We start from the raw sequence: 16,383 nt of genomic DNA, 5'->3' as shown, positions 1-16,383 counted from the left end.
CCACCCTGCAACCACATTTCTGTAATGGCCATTAAATCATACCTCTTTCTACTAATTTGTGCCACAAGTTCACTGACCTTTTTACGAATACTACGGGCATTCAAATAAAGTGCCCTTACACTCATTATGCTTTTAAAATCTCGTAATCTTTGTCTCCTATGCACTTGACTTTTCTGCACTCCACCTTTACTTTTCTTTTTTTTCACTTTTGCTTTTACTTTACCTTTATCCACACTTTTCTCTTTTACTTTATCCATACTTCTCCAATGTGTAAGACCCACCCCCATGCTGTTTAGTTTAAAGCCCTATCCACAATCCTAGTTAAGTGATTCGCCAGGATCCAGGTCCCATCACAAATAAGGTACAGCCCGTCCTAATGGAATAGCTCCCTCCTTTCCCAATACTGGGTCCCAGTTTCCCATGAATTCAAACCCACTTCTCCCACACCAACCCTTCAGCCATGCATTTAACTCTCTAATCTTCTTAACCCAGTACCAATTTGCACAGGGCTCAGGTAGTAATTCAGAGATTGCTATCTTTTGGGTTCTGTTTTTCAATTTAGTCCCTAGCTGCTCAAATTCCCTCAGCAGAACTTCTTTCCTCGTTCTACCTGTGCTGTTTATACCTACATGGACCACGACAACTGGATCTTTCCCCTCCCACTGTAAATTCCTCTTTAGGTCAGAAAAGATGTCCAGAACCCTGGCAGCAGCAAGCTACACTCCTTCAGGATGCTCTATCTCTGCGGCAAACTTCGTCTATTCTCATGAGTATACTGTCCTCAATTACCACAACATGTCTCTTCTCTCCCCCCGCTTGAATGGCTCCCTGAACTACGGTGCCACAGTGAGGTTGCTAATCCTTCCTACAGCCCCCACTCTCATCCACACAGGGAGCAAGAATCCCAGACCTGTTGGACAAGTTCAAGGCCTGAGGCTCCTCCAGCATTGTCTCTTGGACTCCACCACCTGTCTTGCTCGCAGTCACACCCACTTGTCCCTGACCACAGACCAAATTTGAGGCAGCTAATCTAATGGGTGTGCCAGTCTCCTGAAACATAACGTTCAGGTAACTCTCTCCCTCCTTTGATGTGTCGCCAAAGTAGAAACTACTGTAGATAGGCAAAGAAGTCAGCATGGACCAGGTAGGCCAAAGGAGTTATTTCTGTGCAATATGACTGTGAATCTGTGCAGATTTGTTATGTTCTGACTTCATACAAATACTGATTGAATTACAGCAAATGGCTATTGAAGCAAATTTGATCAAGCACTATAAAAAGGAATTTGAAAACATTAAGAAAAATATTGAAATCTACAATATGGGTCACAGTTCCTACATAAGACTAATGTGGCCACAACAAGTCAATATCCCTTTTGATGCTTAAAACAAAACATTAATACTATCATTATATCTACTCCTTCATGTTTCCTACACAAACAAAAAGGCAGGAAAACAAGGACTTAATTGCACACTCATCAACAGCTGCTGTTGATCTGAATTCTGGACAGATCCTGACCAGCAGGCACTAAATAAAATGGGAGACGTCATGCCACATCCTTGCCAGAATATTAACTTTGGCCTCCTGCAACAACAGTTTGATGTTGTATTCTAAGCCACAACAGCCAAGAATGACAGGAAACCTGAATAAAAAATGGAAGTACAAGGTGGGATGACAAAGAAAATTAATAACCAAACTGAGTTTTCAGCTGCCAGCTGACTGCTAAAAAGAAAGAAATCGCTTCCTCCCAGTGCTTTGAGTAAATAAGACAAGCAAAGGCAAGGGTCATACTCTAGAGCTGGCCCCTTGCTACTTAGACCTACTCGCATACAATAGCAGTGGCAAAACTCAAAGTGCATAGTCACACAAACCCAAATGCTACCTCCAGCAACTCTAAACAGATGTGATGAAACCTGTCTGTTAGCTACTGGATTGCACAATTCTTGTTATCATTCAGTAATTAAACAAAGGGAAAAGAGTCCAACATTTATATTTAACAGGAATGGCATCTTCCAGGTGTGTACTTCAGCACATGATTGGGGCAGCCACCCAAAGCACCCGAGGACATATCCTGCTGATGTGTTTTTAAAAGTATACTCTTCCCAGGGGCCGTAATACATTTGATCTTCATTTCAGGAATCCAACACTATAAAAACTCCAATGTTGCCTGCAGAGACAAATTGGGAACATGAGAACTGACTATGTATTATTAACTGGTGAAAACTTTAATATCCTGTAAGTGAAATTGCAGGCAATGTTTAAAAAACAAATTGATTAAATATACTGTCTGATCTGAACAGCTCATGTATGACCCAGTTGCAAGACTCCGTGCACTTTATCTGTCTCAAAGAACACAAGTGGTTCCAACAAGCGTGAGCAATGTGGTCACTGAATATATAGTGCCAACAATGGCATATCGAAACTTCCTCTATCAATAAATGCAGTAATCCAGACTAAACGATGTACACAGAGACCCAGAAGAAAACATCCATAAAGTATAGCAAAAAAAAAGGTCTCTTTAGGTTCATGTGAAGACCATGATGTCTCAACTACTACTACATATTGCATCAAGTTCCAATTTTTAACCACTTCATCAACTTAATTAATTCTTATATGCTAAAGGGATAGACACTTGGACAATTTAACTCCTGAAGAAGCTGTGGGGCCACTTAGAAACATAGTGCAACCTATCTGATTTTCAATGGGCCCCTTCAACTGATTGACATGTACTAGGAACCCCAGAGGCTGAATTCAAAGCTAACTCATTCCAATAAGGAAGACTTAAAAGTCAATTCATCTCCCTATCTGCTAATTCACTGATAGTTACAGACTACCAGATTACTAATATTTCAAGGGGAAATGTGACAGAGATTAGAATGGCCTTGCCAAGGCATAGAAGAATTAAAGTGCAGATAAGTGGGGAATTTATATTGTGCCTATCCATGTTGCACTTGATCAGACAACAGTTGCTGCTCGTGCAGGAGTTAGTCTTTTATACCATTATAAAACCAGGAGATATAGCAGCAGGATTATCTTGAGTTTGACAATCTTACTACAGGTTCTTCAAGGTTTAACTGATAGAATAGATAAGGGAGAACCCACTGATATTTTGCATTTAGGTTTTTAAAAGGCCAATGATAAAATTTCAAAGAAGTGGTTAATATGCAAAATTAAAACCAACAATTGAGATATGTGCCTGGTTGACACACAGAAAACTAAGAGTAGGTGCAGATGGGCTTGTTGGGATGGCAGGTGATGACTACTGGGCTAGCAAAGTGAAATTGTGTTTATGCCCCAGCTGTTTGCCATATATTAATCAAAGATTTGGCTGAGGGAACTAAACATAGTATTTTTATGTTCATCAATGCATGAAACTGGGTGGGATTATGAGCTGTGAGGAAGATGCAAAGAGACTTCAAGATGTCTCAACAAGTAGGATGAGAAGGTATATACATGGGAAATGTAGTGTAACATAGATACATATGAAGTTACTCACGTTGGTAGGAAAAATGGAAAGGGAAAGTGTTATTTTGGAAATTTTGATGAAAACAAAAAAAAAGTTCTGGGTGACCTTTTCAGCTGATTCCTGGGATAATGGGCCCTTCATATGAAGAGAGATTGGATCAGCTAGGCTGTATTCACTGGTATTTAGAAGAATGAAAGACAATCCTAGTAAAACATACAAACTTCTAACAGGACTTGGCGAACAGGATGCTAGAAGGATTTTTTTCCCTGGCTGAAGGAGCCTGAAACTAGAGGGCTGAAAATATGAAACCCTTAGGACAGAGATGAGGGAATATTTCTCAGTGGATGGAGATCCTGTAGAATTCTCTGTGGAAGGCAAAGAGTACACGTAAGAAAGAGAAAGACACAAAACGTATCAAGGGATATGAGGAGTGAGCAAAAACAAGAAATGAAAAAGAACATCATTCAAGATCATACTGAGAAGCAGAGCATGCTCAGAAGGCCAAGTGACCTACTCCTATTCCTAATTCTATTCTCTGATAATGTAGATGAAAAGGACATTCACACACAAAATGACTAAAATTTTCAATGTTTTAGCTCTTCCTTCTCTGAGGGAGTCTTTTACACCGGTAGCATAGAGGTTAACATAACGCTTTACAGTATAGGCGGCCCAGGTTCAATTCCCACCACATTTGTAAAGAGCTCGTTCTTTCTCTCTGTGACTGTGTGGGTTTCCTTTGGGTGCTCCAGTTTCCTCCCACAGTCCAAAGACATACTGGTTGATAGGTTAACTAGTCATTGAAAATAGTCCCATGATTATGCTAGGGTTAAATTGGGGGTTTCTGGGCAGTGCGGCTCAAAGGGTCAGAAGGACCTATTCTGCCCTCTATCTCAATAATAAAAAAATTTAAAATACATGCTTGATAGCTGGCTTATAAATATTCCTCAAAATCATGTGTTGGCTAACACCGTGAAATTCAGTTTGGTATCAAATCTGGTCATTCCAGATTCTTGGATCAGGACTCTTCTAACTCTGTGTTTTGTATAGTAAGCATGTGAAATCTCAGTTTAACTGAATAGAAAATTTCCTTGCTTAAAAATCAAAAGATACTAAAAATATGACTATCTTCATATCCTAAGTACAGTATAGCACCTCTTTTCCTTCTATGGTCCAGTGCCTACATTCTCCAAAAAATTACTACCAACTAATGAAACCCATGATCTACAATCTTATGGTCTAACCTTTCAGGCCACAGAGCACTTACATGCATATCCATGATTTTCCATTCTCACCCAACCTTTGTAATATGAACTAGCATAAACCTGGTTCTATATTCTTGTGGCTACATCTCTCAGGTCATTCTTTACTGATCTTTGTACCATTCCCTGGTCTTTCAAACTGACATTAGCTTTGTTATATGCTTACTATCCAGATAGTCTTATAAAGTGTCTGGGTACCAAAGGAATACAAGTTACTTTTCTCGCTTTAAAAAAAAGTGCTTAATAAGGGAATTTTGTGGAGTGCAATCCTTTGTTTTCTTTTAATCCTAAGCAAATCTTACTTCAAGTTTCAGAGCAAAAGCACTTACCTGTTTAAGTGAGGCTTCTGTTTTTTCGGAATATGACCTTCTGGCAGGGCAGGTTTGTGGTCTGGCAGCAAGCCTAAAGAAAGCAATTAGTGCCACACTGGTAACTATAGTAGCAGCTGTATTTTATAGACTGTAAGTGTTGCATGTGCATATAATAGTAAAGTTCCCACACACAGAAACACAAAACGCAGCTGTAAAGCCAGCCACAAACATACATAAACACTGATGCCAGCATAGTTTTCAAAAAGAATCTTACAGCATCACTGACAATTGCAATAATCTTAGTAATCAAAGTTTTGGATGATTGAGAAGTGAATCTTTCCCTGAGCAAGCCAATTTCTCCAGCAACACCAACTCCCCTTTGAAAATTACTGCAAATGCCACAGTTGTCAGTTCTTGTATTACACTGAAACTTGCAGATCATAAACCAATGGCTTCTAAGTGAGTGTGTGCCTGTGTGTCTCTTACACTCTCATACACAAGCAATAATTAGCCAAAGTAACTGATAGAATTAATTTGAGTAGAATATAAATTCATTTGTGGTAAGAAAGTGGAAGTAAACTGTATAGCAGCACCATGTAAAATGGTAGATATCAAAAAGGACTGAGAAAGTCTCTGTAGTGTCTTTTACTTGCCTCAGGACATCCCAAATTATCCAACAACCAACTAAGTAATTATATAAATGAGCTCACCATTCTAAAGTAGAAAACTCAGTAGCAATTAGTACATAGCAAGCTCATAAAAAGAACAATAAGGATCAGATAATTAGATCAAGTAATTTGATATGAGAGATAAATATTTGTTGGGAAGCTAGCAGGATCCATCCTACAAATTTTCAGATTCAGATTTATTTATTATATGTACTGCACATCAAAACATACAGTAAAATGCATTGCTTGTGTTAACACCAATACACTTGAGGATGTGCTGTGGAAGCCTACAAGTGACACCACTCATATCTGCACCAACATATCATGCCCACAATGTTCAGCAGATCACAAGCAACAGTATAAACAACAACAAACAACAGTAAAATAAGAGAACAGCAGCAAAACGTGCCCCTTTCCCACCATCTCTCTCATTTTCCTTGTCACACAGACACAGATAGCCTTCAGCCCCAGGAAAGCTACCTCTTGGCTTCTAGTCCTTGTCCTGGACTCTCAGACTCACAAACATTGTGTTTGTGAATTTGAATTTCGCCCCAGAACTCGCCATTCACTGCTTTGACTTTTGGGTCTCAACTTCCGGCCTCACATGTGTCACGCAGGTGAGAAACTGCTAGAAAGTTCAGCAGTCTAATGAACAAGGGGGCAATTAAAAGAGAGAGAGAATACGTCGCAAGCTGGGACACGAGCTGGGAAGTCACCATGGTAATAGCTCAGAGCGGTTGAGATAACGGATGCTGGAATTTTGGAGGGATTATAAAAAGTTGATCCTTCGGTCTGATAACGGCAGAGGAGACACGACACGAGAGAACTGCGGAAGCTACCCGAGGAACCACTAGTGGAGTTTAAGACCACCATGAGGGTGGAGGCGACGGACCGATTAATTTCGACCCCTGATTACCAGTGCGGGTAAGGACTTGCCTGTGGAGGTCTGCTGTTGGTGAACCCGTGCCGTGGGTTAGTAGACCGTTCCCTAGAAGGGGCTCTGTCCATCAGTGTCTGTGTGGGAGTCACACGAAGTGACTCTGAAGACTTCGGAAGCAAGAACAACTAAAGCTGCCAACTTGAACATCAACTCAATTAACTCTCTCTCTCTCCATCAATTCAACTCGACGCAACACAAAGTGAACTGAACTGCTTAAACTTATCTGACACCGTAAGACTGATATCTACCTCCTGGACTATTATTTATTTGTATCCACACACACATTTACGGATATATATATATATAAATAATAAAACCTCACTGTTACGAAAGACCTACATTAGTACCCTGTTTTCGCTTTCAGAAGGTGTTTTCACTGTTATGAAGAAAGGCAGCGCGTGCCCTGAACAGCCGCTCTCCCCCGGATTCGGAACGGCATTGCTTTAACACGTTGCACTGAGCAGCCATTAGCAAGATGAGTTCTAAGGTGTCGGAAAAGCCTGAAAGAGTAAGGGTGTTACACTTAGCGTAAAACTAGACATAATTAAGCCTTTCGATCGTGGTGAACGAAGCAAGGACAAAGTGAGTTTGGCTTGTGGAAGCTGACGAACATGATGTTGAAGAGGTTTTGGCATCCCATGACCAAGAACTGATGGATGGAGAGCTGATGCAATTGGAAGAGGAAAGGATAACAATCGAAACCGAATGCAGAAAGTGAAGCAGCTGCGTGAGATTTTCGCTGCAATGATAAAGTACGACTTTAATTTTGAAAGGGTACGTAGGTTTAGGGGATATTTGCAGGATGGTTTGAGTGCTTACAAACAACTGTATGACAGAAAAATGCACGAGGCTCAGCAGTCAAGCAAGCCTTCCACATCAGCCACAGCAGACAACGAACCTCGACCTTCGACATTGAGGCGGGCAGTCATAGCAGAAGATGAGCTGCCTGCCCTGATCGACGATGAGATGACACCCCCGTGTCCCACCACCCCAACACCCGGGCCCTGGACAAATACTGTACTGATTCACGAAGAACGCAGCAGTAGCCGGGAGGCACACAGCACATCTTTAAGAAAAAAGCCGAAATATACATGCTAATTAATTAGGTGCCGCCTAGCACATAATTGTCAGCCCAGATTAGAGGCAATGCAATTGGCAATCGCCTCTGATCTGCGCCGCCATTTACGTGCCGGGCAGCACCTAATTAATTTTCTGCCGACAGCGCTTGCGTGAGATTTTCGCTACGGAGATCTGTGCAGGCAATCGTTGTAGAGAAGTATTTCTACTTGATATAGGCTGTGTATTTATCATATGATTCCTGCTTTTACTATATGTTACTGTTATTTTAGGTTTTATGTGTGATTTGGCATGATGTGGTGGGTTATTTTTGGGTCTGCGAACGCTCACAAAATTTTCCCATATAAATAAGTGGTAATTGCTTCTTCGCTTTACGACATTTCGGCTTACAAACCATTTCATAGGAACGCTCTATCTTCCGATGGCGGGGGAAACCTGTATTCAGTTTAATGTTATTAATTCGTAGTAGTAATAAATATAGTGTTAATTTATAGTAAACCAGACTCCAGGTGTGCTCCATTTCTGCTGGTCCTTTTCAACCCGTCACGGGGTTCGTGACACATGGCCCTATAACAGTGGTAACCCAGGCCATCATGACTCATTCGGTCTTCAACCTTTGGGCTTCTTCCTCAGGACTTGCCATGCTCTGGATTTCAAGATTCGACTTTGCCTTCCAGACTTGGCAAACGACTGGGTATCGACCCCAGGACTCGCAGATCACAGGTCTGCCCTTCAGCCTCAAATTCTGAACTCACATGGATCTTGTCTGACCTTGAATTCCAGTCTCACATATACCACTGACCTTGGTAACCAGTGGGGGTTAACCAGCCCTCATAACTCCCACGCATAAAATGTGCTATGGAATTTTTATATCTGTGTCACTAGGAAAATGAGGACTTCATTTAACACCTTATTAAATCAGGACTTTGTCAATTTTATATAGAGTCAGAACCATAGAATAAGAACGAAAAGTGTTGATGTAGACTTTGTCCACTGTCCTCTGGATTGCGACATGATCTTCTGACCTGCTGCATCTGAGCCTTCGATCACACATAAGCAAAGTTCTTAGAATCAGCTCTTTTCACACTGAATGAAACTGGGGTTTCCAATTCTGAATGTCATTCTGAAGGTTCTGTTTGAAGGTGATCTTCGAATGAGGGTTGTGCAGCAGGTTGGGGAGCACATTATCCTCCTTAAACCATCTCAGGTCTGAACACAAATCAACATAGACATAGCTCAGTTTTAAATACAACTTACAGTGTATGCACTCTTTGGACGAAAACTGAATGCTTTGCCAAACTAAAAGAAGACAAGGTTTTACAGATCATCCTGTGTTAACATTTTCCCTGAAAATAGCAATAAGAAAAATAATTTTATACTACATTGTATGTTGCAAATTTACATTAAAGAACTCTCACAAATGCACTCCATTTCTCCTCGACTGTTTTCTCCTTGCCCCCAAGTTACTAAGTTGTGAAGGGTCTCATCCCGGAACATTGAGTGCACTCTTTCCTATAGATGCTGCCTGGCCTGCTGAGTTCCTCCAGCACTTTGTGTGTGTTGCTTAGATTTCCCGCATCTGCAGATTTTCTTTTGTATAAAATTGTTGGCGATCACCTGGTTTGCCCTTGCCGAAGGTGGCAGACAGAAATGAACTGGAGACCCAAAATAACAGAGAACCTTAATTTTATTCTTATAGTTCTGAGTGATTTAGTCAGGGCTATTCAATCCAATCTCCGCTCCTGTGCTACCACAAAGCCCAGTTTGTTCTGCTGCTGTTCTTCCATCACTTTCTTTCCAATATCAACACACATTTTAATCTTCTGCATGTCAGTCTTGGTTCAGTTGGTAGCAGCACACTTGGGTTTAAATGGATAAACAGAGCAGTTCAAAGTCTAAAGGTTACAGATTTAAAGTGATCAACAAGTGGCACAAGTGCATAGTACCGAAGATTTTTTTTACAGATCTGAAATGCACTGCCTTCAAGGGTGGTAGATATCAGGGCTTCTAAAAATGAACTGGCAGGCAGCTTGTGGGAAAGTGATTTAAAAGGCCATCAAATTAAATCAAGTTTAATTATCATTCAAATCATACATAAATACAGCTGAACAAGACAGTGTTCCTCTTGGGCCACGGTACAAAACATTCAAAAATAGTGAATAACATAATTCAAAATCTTGAGCAAAGAAGATGGAAAAAAAAGACATTTAAGTCCAAGACCCTGAGTGACAATGTCCAGCAATCGATGATTCGGTCTCCTGGCAGTGTGCAGACGCATGCAATCCAGCCTGTCATTCAAACACAGGAGAGCAGTACCGACAGTCAAGGCCAGGCCCCAGCTCAGCTCAATTATGCTATAGCACTTGCACATCACTCACCTGATCTGTAACAGCAGGCAAGTTTGAGGCTTGAGGCTCACAACCGAGGCTACACAGCTCCCATGTCGACTATCCCACCACCAGACAAGGGCAGCAGGCCTGCAGCAACTTACATTATCACTGTCCAACAGAGTCTTGTGATCGCAAGTGAAATGTCCGAGACAATCTCCCAGGATTATACTGCACAAACTTTAATGTTTACAAGTAGCGGGCAGCAACATGATCTGCAGCCGGGTCATCTGCTTCGAAATCCAGATTGGCACATCCCAGTGAGCTCCTCTGATATCCCGACCGGCTCCTCCAACATCCCAGCCGGCTCCTTCAGCACCTCAGCCAACCCCTTCAACACCTTGGCCAGCTCCGTCACCAACACCAGTCCAGCTGCTCAATCCAATGAGCAGCTTACTGAAGGAGTAGCCCTGCAACACCCGATGTTCTAGGAGTAGAATTGTTTTTGAATCGTAAAAAAACAAATTCTACAAAGAAAAAAGCACCTTGGTTGGCCACTGAGAGACAGCTGTATTTGCTCTGCCATCTTACCAGAAGTTCCAGGGGGAAGAAACGAGGTAACAAACAGTATGGTTTGCTTTGTAGAGAGTCAGCATGGATTTAATATGATAAATAGTCTCCTGTGATTCCTCACATCAGACTATTGCTCTTAAGAACCTAAAAACCTTGGGAGGAGATCACTTGGGTCTAATGGCAGTAATGGGTCTAACTCCACTATTCAATGTGATCATTTACTTCTAACATTATCGGTGTCCAAACCTATACTGATTTCTCAAATGTACCATAAAACTTTCTGTAGTAGAGAATTCTGAAGAATTTAACAACTTTGCATCCCATTTATCAGTTAAGAACATAATCCAGATTGCCACTGCTCCGCTCTACTGAGTGAGTGCTGCTCTATCAGACACTGAATTATTTCGAAGAAATATTTAACCATAAATTAAACGGAAGGAATTCAATAGTACTGTTTGTAAGAAGAATCACAAGTTCTTAATTCCTTTTCTTCCTTCTCAACATTACTATAAAGAAGTTTTGTTGTGGCTGTTGTTAGGGGTTGAGTTCAGCACAGTAATTATATGCTGAAAGTTCACAATTTGAGACATTTGGAGAAAACAAAAGACAGAATGTAAATACAAGTCCTTATTATCCTGAAGTAAGGATAAGACTTTGAAGTTAGCTACAAATTGTGATAGAAAGACCAATTAAGTCCCCGTAATTCCTCCACTGAAGTTCCACTTTTATCTTAGGCAGGCCTTCCAATCCCCGATTTTGTGGGCCCTGAGGTGGTTGACAGAACAGACATATGATCCACAGACTCAAGTAGAGTAGGAACTCCTTGCTAGGGCAAGTGAGTGGGTGATTTGGGAGTTGGTGCACTCCTTCCTCCACAGACTCCGGAGTTCCACATTTATCCAATTAATGTATGTCAGTTTCTCAAAGTGATTCTGAACACTCTTTTTCCATTTTAAATGGTCACTGGACAGCAATTCTCACAAGCTGGTGGAAATTTACACTTTTTCTCCAAGTAAGCTTTGAAAACTCCCTTGAATCACTTCCTCTAGCCAGCTGTTTAAGAGCTCGGAAGAGGGATCCTATTCAGAAATCTGGTTGGTGCCTGTCACACAAACATGGTTTATTTATCAGAACTGACAGTGTGTAATTAGACCCTCAATGTTGGGTATGTTTGTGTGGAACAGAATACTGATATCGTTCAATTACCAAGCCAGTGGACTTGGAAGATTTTACAGAGACAGAGTCTGTGGTATCTCTCCAGTGCTTTGGGGTGTTTGCTCTAGGTTGTACATGACTCAGAAGCATTCCATCAGATGCAACATGAACTTTCTGAGGAGCCTGAGGTCTTCAAACATGGTGGCAAGGGCTGTACTGGTGCAATGAAGGCAACAGTCAATTTAATCATCAATGGCCGCCTTCATTGAATAGTGTTTCCTGAGACATATGAAACCCTATGTGCTTTGCAGGATACCATTGTGGTTCCTTATTGTCAGAGGGTGATGCCGGGCAGGAGGAACAGATTGATCCAGATCTTTTCTCTCTATCAAAGGTAAACACACCAACCATATTTGGTTTCTGAATTTAGATATACAGATGCTACAGGTGCTCTCGGCATACAGGAAGGAGCTCTATAACTAAAGTTACGGTAACTTGGCTGTGAAATGGAGGTGACACAAGCAGAATATTTTCTCATCTGTCCTCCAACGGAAAACTTATTGGAGGTGATGTGCAACGCTGCAGCAAGAGAAACTGAAGGAAGGTGTGGGCCAATGGTCAGCACTGAGATTGATTCTGCTAGTTAAGACCATAAATGCATGCCATCATGAAGTAAATGTAAAATGGTAATGAATTTCTCACGACATACTTGACAGAGTGGCTCCACAGACCCAATTCAAAGGACCCCCCTCCCCAACAGTGGTTGATTCTCCTCCCTGTATTTCCTTTGGAGTTGCCACATAGCAAGGAGAGAGTGCATTAGATCTCTTGGTAGACTGAAATAGATTGCAAGAGCAGCCCACAGATGAACACAAAATAATCTGCAGATGCTGGGGTCAAAGCAACACTCACAACACGCTGGAGGAACTCAGTGGGTCGGGCAGCATCCGTGGAAAAGATCAGTCGACATTTCGGGCCGGAACCCTTCGTCAGGACTGAAGAGGGAAGGGGCAGAGGCCCTATAAAGAAGGTGGGGGGAGTGTGGGAAGGAGAAGGCTGGTAGGTTCCAGGTGAAAAACCAGTAAGGGGAAAGATAAAGGGGTGGGGAAGGGGAAGCAGGGAGGGGATAGGCAGGAAAGGTGAAGAAGGAATAGGGGAAAACACAATGGGTAGTAGAAGGAGGCGGAACCATGAGGGAGGTGATAGGCAGCTGGGGGAGGGAGCAGAGTGAAACTGGGATAGGGGAAGGGAGGGGGAGGGAATTACCAGAAGTTGGAGAATTCAGTGTTCATACCAAGGGGCTGGAGACTACCCAGACGGTATATAAGGTGTTGCTCCTCCAACCTGAGTTTAGCTTCATCATGGCAGTAGAGGAGGCCATGTATGGACATATCCAAATGGGAATGTGAAGCAGAGTTGAAGTGGGTGGCTGCTGGGAGATCCTGTCTGTTGTGGCGGATGGAGCAGAGGTGCTCGACGAAGCGGTCCCCCAATCTGCGTCGGGTTTCACCAATGTAGAGGAGGCCGCACCGGGAGCACCGGATGCAATAGATGACCCCAACAGACTCACAAGTGAAGTGTTGCCTCACTTGGAAGGACTGTTTGGGGCCCTGAATGGAGGCAAGAGAGGAGGTATAGGGATAGGTGTAGCACTTACGCTTACAGGGGTAAGTGCCAGGGAGGGACATGTGGACCAGGGAGTCGCGGAGGGACCAATCCCTGCGGAAAGCAGAGAGGGGTGGAGAGGGAAAGATGTGTTTAGTGGTAGGGTCCTGTTGAAGGTGGCAGAAGTTGTGGAGGATAATGTGCTGGATCTGGAGGCTGGTGGGGTGGTAGGTGAGGACAAGGGGAACTCTGTCCCTGTTGTGGTGGCGGGAGGATAGGGTGAGAGCCGAAGTGCGGGAAATGGAGGAGATGCGAGTGAGGGCATCATTGATGACAGCAGAAGGGAAACCACAATCCTTAAAGAAAGAGGACATTTAAGATGTCCTGGAACAGAAAACCTCATCCTCGGAGCAGATGCGGCGGAGATGGAGGAACTGGGAATACAGAATGGCATTTTTGCATGTGGCAAGGTGGGAAGAGGTATAGTTGAGATAGTTATGAGAGTCAGTGGACTTGTAGAAAATGTCAGTGGACAGTCTGTCTCCAGAGAAAATGGAATGCGTTACGAGCCTGACGAAGGGTCTCGGCCTGAAACGTCGACTGCACCTCTTCCTACAGATGCTGCTTGGCCTGCTGCGTTCACCAGCAACTTTGATGTGTGTTGCTTGAATTTCCAGCATCTGCAGAATTCCTGTTGTTTGCGTTACGAGCCTGCTTGATTCTCTTAATTAGGAGATCTGAAAGCTGAAATCCACTCACTGACTTGTGTTTCCTCTAGGTGGCATGTTTCATCCGATTTTGAATCAGTCATCACAGTTAAGAGAGCAGGCTCACTTTACAAGTAGATTTCACCACCTTGAGAGATGTTGACTGGGGGCCTCTGCCAATCTCTGCATTAGCTCAATCTGTACAGCAGATGACTTTCCACCTCAAGTACAATCCACAACCACTGCAATCAATGACCCTCCAAATCCACAGGTTTCTGACTGCAGAAACTGAAGCAAAAAATGTCAATAATTAGGAACTGAAAGAAAATGCAGGGAGTGGAATGATTTCCTGAAGGGGTAACATTTCCAAATAGTTCTATCCTAAAATGTTCCTTCGCTTTGCTTTCAAAGGAGCAAATATCACTAAAGTTTAGAAGTTATCAAGGGGTAAAGTTTAATGTGACACATAGGGAAACAGCTTTGGGACAATTTTCTTCGCCACACCAATCAATCAGAAGTTTTTTGGTGTGCAAGGACCATATTCTGGTGTATATTTTTAACATGCAATTTGCAGAGTGATACCGTGTTAGGCTCCTTGTGGGTATCTATGTACGTTTGTAGTAACAATGTCATCTAGATCCAAGATGAATGTGGGTGGGGTGCGTGGAGACCCAGCAGTTCCAGCATGGTTTAGGGTTACATCACTTTTGTTTTTGCTTAGCTGGAACCCAGTGGTTGTGTGTGTTCTTGGCAATGACCCATTTTCTATCACAGGCATGTCATGCACTGTAGGAGGGGAAAGCCAGTGGGCCTCTAAGGAAGTTTGAGGGGGTTTGAAGGGCAGCTGAAACATACATCTGCCAGATATGCTTAACTCTAAGCAGAGAGGCTGGACGATACACGCGGTTAAAAGATGCAGAAATGCTGGTGTTTACACAAATTTCTGTTGTTTCCCTATGGCTGATGTTGAGCATCTGATTTCTACAGACTGTAAACCCGTTTTGAGTTCCAAATGTTTTCAGGAGTCAAATGGTAATAAAAATTGGACAACATTCCAGCACAATCAAGTCACTCATTTCTTCATCCATGAGCAAGTAGCACAGACTGTGACATGCTCTTCTGTTATTTCTCACAGAAAGATGCATTCTGGCTACATTACCTGTGTTTGCTCCTCAATACATCTACATACCCCAGATAAGTCCTCAACTTTGTTTGGATAAATATTCTGAAGTGGATAGGAATTGAAGGTGAAGTGTGATGATGGTGGGGAAGAGTAGGGATGGAGCATATCCCATGGTCATGTTTATTCTCATGAACATACATAGCCTGGATATAAATGGCATAAAGATTAGCTTCTTCTGGCAGCAGTAGATCACATGTCAAATATAATTTACATACACAAAATTAACATAAATTAGGCACAACTTGCACACAATATAAACAAAAATAAACATAACAAAAGCCATGTTTATGTTAATTTAAATGTCATTAATCAGGGGCATGGATATATGTCCCTGTGGCTGCATTCCAAAATCCCAAAACAATCACACAACTCCAAGCTCTGTTACAGCAAGATTACCAGATGGACAGGGAAAATGGATAACCTCAAATCTTCCCTACTGCTCATGTAGCATCCTATCATCACGCAGAAATTCCTGGCTCATGACTATCCCAAATGGAAGCCAACAACACAGGCTCATGTATCCAGCCCATGCAATTCAGGAATTTTCTAAAAATCTGAAGTGATAAGGGACTTGGGAGTTCAAGCACAGGATTCCTAAAATTAAACTTGCAGGTTGAGTCAGTAGTAAGGAAGACAAATGCAATGTCATAATTCTTTTCAAGAGGACTAAAATATGAAAAGTATGTAATGCTGAGACTTTATAAGACATCAGTCGGAACACTTTTCGAGTACTGTGAACAGTTTTGAGTCCCATATCTAAGAAAGGATGTGCTGATACTGAGGAGGGTCCAGAAGAGGTTTCAGAGAAAGATCCCAGGAATGAAAGGGGAATGTCTGATGACTTTTGACCTGTACTTGTTTAAGTTTAGAAGAATGGGGGGGGGGGATCGTAATGATCGGGGAGAAGGCAGCAGAAGAACAGGGTTGAGAGAAAATAAATCAATCATGATTGAAGGGTAAGGCAAACTTGATGGGCCTAATGGCCTAATTCTGTTCCTATGTATTATGAATAGGGATAATGTTGTGAGTTTCCGAACACTGGGCATGTTCCAGTATAATCTATCCTGATAGTGAAGATGACATCGGTAGATTCAAATGCAGGCCCTCAGGTAAT

At 42.3% G+C, this 16,383-nt stretch overlaps 1 protein-coding gene across 1 annotated transcript in view; it reads right to left on the bottom strand.

The window, feature by feature from the left end:
- mrps18a (mitochondrial ribosomal protein S18A) overlaps positions 1 to 16,383 on the bottom strand; it is a 141,494-nt gene that overhangs the window by 64,069 nt on the left and 61,042 nt on the right. The window contains exon 5 of the mRNA XM_063040634.1: positions 5,053 to 5,125. Coding sequence (XP_062896704.1) covers positions 5,053 to 5,125 — 73 coding nt within the window. The remainder of the gene's footprint in view (positions 1 to 5,052; positions 5,126 to 16,383) is intronic.

The sequence above is a fragment of the Mobula hypostoma genome, chromosome 2 (assembly GCF_963921235.1).
Source record: "Mobula hypostoma chromosome 2, sMobHyp1.1, whole genome shotgun sequence".
NCBI lineage: Eukaryota > Metazoa > Chordata > Chondrichthyes > Myliobatiformes > Myliobatidae > Mobula > Mobula hypostoma.
The sequence above is the reverse complement of the archived record's forward strand: the minus strand, read 5'-3'. Positions and strand labels throughout refer to the sequence as shown.